We start from the raw sequence: 9197 nt of genomic DNA, 5'->3' as shown, positions 1-9197 counted from the left end.
AACGAAAAACTCAGAGGGGGAAGTTTAGTAGAGGATGCACGTCTTTGTCGAACGTAAGATCCGCGCACGCGCAATTGTATACTTATGCCAATGGAGTTCTCGAGATAAATACGTCGGGATTTTTGAGAAAAAAATTCAATGTATTTTCTTGATTTTTATAAATGATATTGTTTTCATCATTCTACGGACAGTATTTTTTTCCTGTTGACATTTCCAGTCTGTAAGCTTGCGGAACTAGCGGACAGTTAGCATGCTAACAAATATTTATCATTTTAAATATTATAACGTTGTGTCGAGTACATTTAGCAATATATTTGAGCCCTTGGTGTATTTTTTATATTAGAATATAACATTATAACCTTATCCGACGCTTATTCACGCTGTTGTTTTTATAAAACGTTACAAATGACTGTGTATTATTTCCATAAACTGACTGGATTTTGAGGCGGACAGTGTCAACAGTTTATTCTTGGGGTGGCCGTTAGGGGACAATCCAAAAGATGGACATCACCACCGTGTCAGCCTCCAATGGGCCAGAATGTTCCCTGGTTTCAGACGACATGGAGGGTATTTGTGTAATGCCGGACTTAACTACCATCAAGACTGAGGTGACAAACCCAGATGAAGCCAGCACCCAAAATGTAGCCATGGGCATTAAGTTCATTTTGCCCAACCGCTTTGATATGAATGTTTGCTCGAGATTTGTCAAGTCGCTCAATGAGGAAGACAGCAAAAACATCCAGGACCAGGTGAACTCTGACCTGGAGGTTGCATCTGTCTTATTTAAAGGTAAGGAACCAAGACGTCCTCTTTGTTTGTTTTCATTCTCCGTAAATGAGCCGTCACTTTGTGCCTTGATGTTTGGTGTACAAATGTTACTTTTTTTTTTTGCAGCCGAGTGTAACATCCAGACTTCACCGTCTCCAGGAATACAAGTGCGCCATGTTTACACACCGTCCACCACCAAACATTTCTCCCCCATCAAACAGTCTACAACACTGACCAATAAACATCGTGGCAACGAGGTTTCTTCAACACCTCTTCTGGTACACTGTAAGTCACATCATAGAGGAGAAATATTAAGTTTCATCCAGTATTTAACCGTCTGTTTGTCATTGTCCATTCAACCAGTCAACTCACAGCCTTCCATTGCTGCTTTACTATACATGTTGATCTGTCTTTGCCAGCAGTGTAAATTCTTAATACACTTGAATATTTCCAGCTCTGTCAGTGCATCAGTTGGCAGCTCAAGGAGAGATGGTTTTCCTGGCGAGCAGGATCGAACAAGGTACAGTACAGTTCAAACTACACAACAAATATCCTGTTTTTTCTTCTACCTCTGAAATACAGTTTTACTGTCAAACTACACAACAAATATCCTGTTTTACAGTTTTACCATTATGTTTATTAATGGATCAACATTTCTGAATGGTGCTTATATTCAATTTCTGCCTTTTTTATCTGAACAGAATCTGTGATCAACCTCCAAGATGAGGAGGGCTTCACTCCCCTGATGTGGGCAGCTGCTCACGGACAGATTGCTGTTGTGGAGTTCCTGCTCCAGAATGTATGAACAAATGTATTTTAGCGCAGTATTTTCAATGAAATGGTTTGATAACATCAGAATTTGTACTTTGTGGTGATTATTGGCTGTCACTGGTTTTGTGGTTTACAGGGTGCAGACCCTAACCTCTTGGCCAAAGGGAGAGAGAGTGCACTGTCGCTGGCCTGCAGTAAAGGCTACACTGATATAGTGAAGATGCTCATCGACTGTGGCGTTGATGTGAATGAATATGACTGGGTAGGAATACTAAACTTCTTCAGACGTGTTTGGTGTTTGGTTGAATGCACACTTTAGACCCAGTGGCCCATGGTGCTGTTTGCTCTCTGTGTTTCAGAATGGAGGAGCCCCTCTGTTGTACGCTGTTCATGGAAACCATGTGCGCTGTGTTGAAATCTTGTTGGGTGAGGAGAACGTTTTGTACTAAAAGTGCTACAAACATGTGACTTCCATTCAAAGATTAACACAGCTTTCACTCCAGCACAAATGCTTTGCACAGTGAATAATATGTGAAGTTATTTTGTTGTACAGAAAGTGGTGCTGATCCGACCATAGAGTCAGATTCGGGATTTAATGCAATGGACATGGCCGTAGCTATGGGACACCGGAATGGTACGTGATGGCAAACGATAATCTGATCCTTATATTGGTCACGTGTGGACGAAGTTTTTATAAAAAGTGTATTTGATGCTTATAGTTCAGTGGTGAGATATTTTACTAAAGGTAAAGTGTCAAGACTTATACAGTAGATGACAACAAACATAAACAAATGTAGGGTTTATTATTATGATTTTATATTTTTTATGTATTATTTTGTAAACCTTGTACATGTACATTGAGATTGGAGTTAAATAAAAAACTTCAGATAGAAAACAAAATAGCATCAAAGTTAGTACCATGACCACGATTAATTGTGATTAATCCATAACTATACCGTATTTATTCAGAGTGAACCCAAATACATTTATATATATGTGGTTTCAATCTGATGTGTATTCAGTCTCACTTAAAGCCTTTGTTCTTTCTCTGCTCAGTCCAACAGGTGATGGAGGCCCATTTACTGAAGCTGCTGATGGGAATCAGAGAGTGAAGGGAGACACTCCATGGTACTGTGTATCAGCATGTGCCAGGCTGCTAGTCAACAGGAAGTGATGCAACACAACTGCTTTACTCCATTGTTTGTTTTAGTCATAGTGTACATTACATACATATTTGTGCTGTAGTGTTTTTTTTTTTAATGCAGACCTTTTTTAAAAGCCTTGGTCTCATCGGTATCCCAGCATGCACCACGAGGGTGCTATCAAACTAGCAAGGGTTTTATTTGTTGTTAGATAAAGTTTCATTTCTGACAGTAATATCCAATGTACAGATTTCTGCTCAGAATTCATTACTACTGCATTAACATTTATTATGTTTTGGTTAGTGAAAGAAATCTATTGTGGAATAAGACTGTTTCTGTGGTTTACTGTGTGGTTGATTAGAAAAGTCCCTGCTTTGAAGAGACTTTTCTATAAAGCTCCTCTTGATCCATGTGTTGACTCTGAAGGTCCTGCATGCTTTCATTTGAACTGACTGTATTTGCTCTATTTATTGAATTCGTTGTGACATTTGTGGTGTGATGTGATGATGTTCATGTTCATTTTTTCTCTGTGAAGTTAAACTTAAGTCCTATGGGTTTGGTTTTTTTTAACCTGCCACCTCATCATAATGCCCCCTGAGGTGTCTGTGGTGCTCTAGGCCACTGTGTGACAGTGCTAGAAAAAAGAAAATTGGTGTCAACTGTTGCTCTATCACAAAATTATATTCATTTGAATGTAAGGTGTGGATGGCGTATGTTATTTAATTTTTATTTTATTTAAAATGTGAACATGTCTGGGAGACAGTTCAATGTTTTCATTCTGTTTTAGAATATCACAGCAAAAACAATTAATACAATTTAAGTTTTAGACAATACACTTTTGGATGTACAACATATTACATCTATTCAATAAATAAATGCTTTGTTTTTTATAAGAAGTTGAAAGTTTCCTTATTTTTTTTCATTCAGCATTGTTGTAGAAACTGTTGTCAGTGAAAAGTTTTGGCCTTAGGATTTAGGTTGAACGTAGTATTGATAATGCTGAATCAGTGAAGTATTGAATAAATGCAATAATTTAAATTTAATTGATGGGTCAAATCGTCGGTGCGTGCGTCACGTACACAGCGACACCCAGTATCCTTGCGTGTATCGGTTTAAAAAAGTGGAATCGCCAGTGTTTGAGCTGGAGTGCCTGCAATGACTTTTAAAATCCAGCAGAGGTCAGTATTACATGCTACACCAGGGGTGTCCACACTTTTGATTGGCATGTATTTTTCAAATGATCCGTCTAAAAGAAATTTACATTAAAAACTTCAAATATATATATTTACTCATATGAACCGGTTTATATATATGTTGCGGTGTTTTGATTAAATGGCTATAGTTGTATGGATACATTATGACTAAAGACATATGGTCATACTCTAGCCTTTGTGATCAGCATCTAGAAAGAGAAATGATTTATTTTATTTAAATGCTCATGATTAAACACTGGTTGGACACCCTTCTGTTACCCCATGCTAGCCTGTATAAAAAATGTGGCCATCACCTGTTTTACCATCTTTAATAAATTGTATGAGGAAATGATCAAGTGAAAACTAACTAAAAAAAAACAAAACACAATGTTGTCCATTTACTGACAGTAGCAAAGGTTTATTCCAGATAAGGTGGTTAAGTGAGGCCACAAGGAGGTAAGGTTCAGTAACATGGAGGAAACAGATGAACAACAGGAGCCTGGAAACACCACATTTTATACACAATCTCTCACTAACTGGACCACAGAGCACAACAAGCATTTGGAGCCTGGTGGCAAAGAGGAGGTGGAATGGAGACTAAAATACCTCGAGTTGTAATACTGCTACCCTAGTTTTCAATACTTTAAAGTACAATTCAAAAAAATACTCCAAAATAAATCATTCAAAGCAATCCAAACTTTAGGAGTGTGTGAATTGTTGTGATCAGGTGTTGCACATCACAGAACGCTCACAGCAGACGTTGGACAGATCATACATCTTCTCAGGTACTTTACCAACATCCCACCTCTTAGAGATATTAAAACATTGTGTCCACATGGTCCTGTCAAGTTTTGTCACTCCGGGGAGTCACATTCCCTCTAGTTAGCTTCATCCTTGGATGCTTCGTCAAAGTTCTCCACAAGATCTGAAATAAACGATCAAAGATTCAGCAACAAATTGACTGGGTGAAAGAGAAGGAGAAACATCTGAACATATGGCTCAAGAGGTGGTAGAGAACAATTGAGCCGAGCTGCATTTTAGTGGAACATGACACTTCAGTGTGTTCAGTGGATAGATTCATCTAAAACCATGGCTACAGACAACTAACACCTACATGAATAAGTCTGGTCTGATGGAACCAAATGCACTCTTTTATGACCTACACCACGAAGTACAAAGCCATCCTGGCCTAATTAGTTTTACATAAGGAACAAATATGTGATGTATTTAAAAACAAAAACAACAACTAATTTTTCCTTTAATGGCAGCATTGTCTGCCCAGCATCTAAGAGTGTGTTGTGCAGTGTGACCACTCTCACCTGGAACATCATCGTCTTCCTCCTCTACTGCTGCAATTGGTGCCTTTCCATCTGCAGCTTTAGAATAAAAAAAATGCAAAGACAAAAATGAGCAACTGCTGAACAAACTAAGTTCTAACACAAATTCAAATGAGACAAACAGGTGGATCGCCACTGCTTGACTAATAAAAGCTAGCCTGTGTCAGAATCACGTACGTCATGAACCACAGCCACACTTAAATACAGTAGATCAAATATTTCACCAAAATCATTTAAATCATCTGCATGCGTTTGTCTAATCTGGGTCACTGACCCTGTTTGGGCAGAGCCTCGGCGAGTCTCCTGAGGCTCGTCAGGCTGTCGGCTCCAAGCTGGTTCAGGATGCCTGGCAGCATCTCGGTCAGCTGCTTGGTCTCAGCGTGGCCAGTGATAGTGAAGGTGTTTGCTGCAAGGGAGGCCTGCACTTTGGGGTTGTTGAAGTGGATGACCGTTCCTTGATTTGTAAACATGTTAACCTGCAGCAAATGAAAGAGACATCAGTAACTCACATTATTGTATTAAAAAAAAATTCTTGACAAATTTCTTGAAAAAACAAAAACAGCATACCTCTTCAATACCAGAGATGTTGTTAACACCAAGTTTCTTTAAGGAGAACTGGAGTTTTTTGTCATCTGCGGTTGCTGTTCTGTGAACAACCTTCTTCTTTCTGCGAGCACTGCCCTGTTGGGACATTTGAGGAGATTCATTTAATTTTAAGTATAAAAAAGTACTAGTTTTTAAATATGCATCAATGCATGCAATTTTAACCTGAGACAAATATATATTTCAAAACTGCATGTGGTGATAAAAATGAATATTTTTCTTGCCTTTCCGCCGATACGGACTTGCGCCTGTAGTTTAGCAAGTTTTTCTTGATTCATAATTGCTTCTTTCATCTGTAAACAATCAAGGAAAAAAAAACTGTTTGAAAAATAAATTCAGTCAAATTCATAGGAACCACAATGTGAACACCTGCATGGGGCAGCCTGTTGCAGCAGATCAGCTGCTAACAAGAAATCTACCAAGTGTGGGATCAATAAAGTTCAAATTAGTATTATTAATATAATTTTCCAGACATGTTGCAATTTGATAATTTTTCCAAATTATATTGTTCTAGGTAATACAATATTATGCTTTTTTTAATAGTAAAAGGGGCAGAAATGCAGTGCCCCCCTTACAAATTATTTGTTTGACACTAAACAACTTAGGTGTCCTAATGCCAAAAATAACAAAAACTTGCAGCTGTTTAGCTAAATGGCAGCAGCATATATAAAAATAAATTCTAGACAGACACATGAAAACATGCTACAACGAGAAGACTGCCAAATGTAAATGAGGATGTTTTGTGAATTCAAGTGTCATCCCGCAGTCAATTGCACCAACTACGGCTAATTTAGCCTAAAGCTAATCTTGCGCTCCATTCGGTTCTGCAGTGACAACAGAAACTAGCGACGATGGCAGAACAATAAAAGCTTTAGTTTGGCACAAATAAAAGTCACATGTTCCACTGGCAACGCTGGTGTTAGTTTAAGTAATCGCCTGCTGGCTAACAAATTCGACCATTGTACCGACACAAGGTGTGGTTTAGCTTTTGAATGCTAGAACTTGCAGGCTAACTCCAGCCGCCTAACAAGGGAGACAGTGGAGCAGGCGGCCTGTCGCTCACATTACCACACAAACGAATTCAAAAAACGCCGGCACTCTCCACAAAAAAGGCTTTCGTTTACCTATTATTGTTAATTCAAGAGAAAACAGAGGAGAAAATAAGACATTTAAAGCTCATTACTGACCTGTAAACTAACAGCAGACACATGCGAGGAGCAAGATGGAAGCGAGAGAGGAAGAAGGAAGTGACGTACGGCTAAATGTGCGAGCTCGCCGATGAGTCTCTTTGCCCCGAGTTTAGCTTTGCAGGCATAATTTAGCCTTACTAGTACATTTCTACCTGAAATTGCAGTTTATAATTTAAATGAAACCGTTCTATATTTTGTCCTTCTTTCTTTTTTGAATGAAAGCAATATGCTTTTAATTAAAACCCAAAGAGCCCGCATTGAGTTCATAAGGGTACTCCCTAAGGAGGCTCACAAATGTCTGTATTTTCTCCCAAGTGCTTGTATTGGGCTAGTGAATGAATTTAACTAGAACGTGTAAACTTTTGTTGTGTTTGTTTAGAAATGTCTGGGGACAATGCAGTTAGACATAGTAAACATAAAGTGCACCTAATGTTCTCATAATTTGTAGCAATTCATACTTCAAAAGTCCATTCCCTTGCTGGGCTTTTCAAAAATAAGAAACATACAGTGCAAACAACAACATAAGCAACTACAAACAATGATATAAAAACAATTAAAATGTCCTTTACAATGTTAAGAATGCACATGCAAAACCCTGATCAACACTTTAACATTACAAAATCTTTTTCAGCCAGTGTTTGACCTATATTATTTCACTTTTGATTTGTTTTTTACTATTTTCTTTTTACTATTTGTGACTATATATTTTTTAAATGCCATTTGGATCAATAGACTTCTATTCAGATTTAGATTACAGTGTTTTTTACATAAAAGTTAACTGCATTATTATTGAATTACAAAGTACATTTTGTGACTCAATTTCCCTCAAGTCATTAGTCTATCTAAGAACGTAAAAGATCATAACGTTGATTTCTGTTCACATTATAACATAAATTAATTTATACAAATGGAACAAACTAACTGAAGTTTTGCTATTGAATCTTGCAACTGTGACTGGATTAATGATGAGAGCCTTATCAGATTTGCTATTTCTTTTTAAGATTTGAACTTTATCAGTGCTTTTTATGGCATTCATACTCTCTGAATGACAGATAGATCACCTTATCATAAATACCAAAATAAGGTTTTTGGGCTTCTACTAAATTGTAAAGTTGACCGTCATAAATGTGGTATCAACTATTATTATTATTATTATTATTATTATTACTATCCCGTGAATAATTGTATTCTATTAAAATCGACACTACTACTACTACTAATAATAATAATAATAATAATAACAATAATGTCCCATTCTACACAAACAGCTAATTTTTCAATGAAACACAACAGTAACCGTGAGACTGTGAGAAATCCACCACCAGGTGGCGATCTTCAAATGGGAACTGTTCTGATGTAGCTGCAGGGCCACACAGACAGCTGTAGTCTGTATGACAGACGGTAGTTATTTATTAACGTACATTATTAAATTACACGCTATTAAATTATAATTGTAACCAAACTGCAATTGTTTATTTTTTTAGAGTTTGTTTTATGACTCACAAGTGTAACGAAAATTAGTGTTGATGTAATTATAAAGTACATTTATAAGTAATAGAAATTATAAAATAATAATAATAATAATAACGAAGGTAACACTGACGGCTGTATTTAAATTATTTTGTTGTCATTTGTTTCTTACGAACAAAGAGAGGAACCGTTTTTGTGTGTCCGGTATTAAGCGGTCACTTCAGACAAGAAAAAAATCAAAAAGAAAATGATCATCTTTATAGTTACGTTTTTTCTCACATCAATCCTTGACGAATGATAACCTCTATTGATTAACATTTAAATTAATCAGAAAATATGTATCTTATTTTTCTTAATTTTATGATATTTCGCAAATGGTATTATTCAACACAAATATTGTATTTATTTATTTTCGTTTAAAAATTAGTTAATAGTGTAATAATAATAATAAGAAAAAGAAAAAGAAAAAGAAAAAGAAAAAGAAGAAGAGGAAGAAGAAGAAGAAGAAGAAGAAGAAGAAGAAGAAGAAGAAGAAGAAGAAGAAGAAGAAGAAGAAGAAGAAGAAGAAGAAGAAGAAGAAGAAGAAGAAGAAGAAGAAGAAGAAGAAGAAGAAGAAGAAGAAGAAGAAGAAGAAGAATGTAGCGGTGTTAGCTCTCACTAACTGCAGCGGGACGACGCTGCTTCAGACTCACGGCAGACAGGACTGATATCTGGGGCTCGCAT

General features: G+C 36.8%; 2 protein-coding genes across 2 annotated transcripts; one reads left to right on the top strand and one right to left on the bottom strand.

Moving 5' to 3' along the window:
- On the top strand, positions 1-4416 carry ankra2 (ankyrin repeat, family A (RFXANK-like), 2). Its single transcript, XM_025062535.1, has 8 exons — positions 1-789; positions 895-1053; positions 1223-1288; positions 1470-1567; positions 1676-1801; positions 1899-1965; positions 2093-2173; positions 2596-4416. Exons 1-8 carry the CDS (start codon positions 501-503, stop codon positions 2649-2651), a joined length of 942 nt encoding a protein of 313 aa, XP_024918303.1. The 5' UTR covers positions 1-500; the 3' UTR covers positions 2652-4416.
- btf3 (basic transcription factor 3) lies at positions 4268-7130 on the bottom strand. Its single transcript, XM_008325670.3, has 6 exons — positions 7002-7130; positions 6039-6107; positions 5779-5892; positions 5486-5687; positions 5194-5250; positions 4268-4799 (listed from the first exon to the last, which is right to left on the bottom strand). The coding sequence occupies exons 2-6, from the start codon at positions 6105-6107 to the stop codon at positions 4753-4755; spliced, it is 489 nt and encodes a 162-aa protein (XP_008323892.1). The 5' UTR covers positions 7002-7130; the 3' UTR covers positions 4268-4752.
- Positions 7131-9197: the final 2067 nt, after the last annotated feature.

The sequence above is a fragment of the Cynoglossus semilaevis genome, chromosome 14 (assembly GCF_000523025.1).
Source record: "Cynoglossus semilaevis isolate Cse_v1.0 chromosome 14, Cse_v1.0, whole genome shotgun sequence".
Classification (NCBI taxonomy): domain Eukaryota; kingdom Metazoa; phylum Chordata; class Actinopteri; order Pleuronectiformes; family Cynoglossidae; genus Cynoglossus; species Cynoglossus semilaevis.
This window is presented reverse-complemented; position numbering and strand designations above follow the sequence as displayed.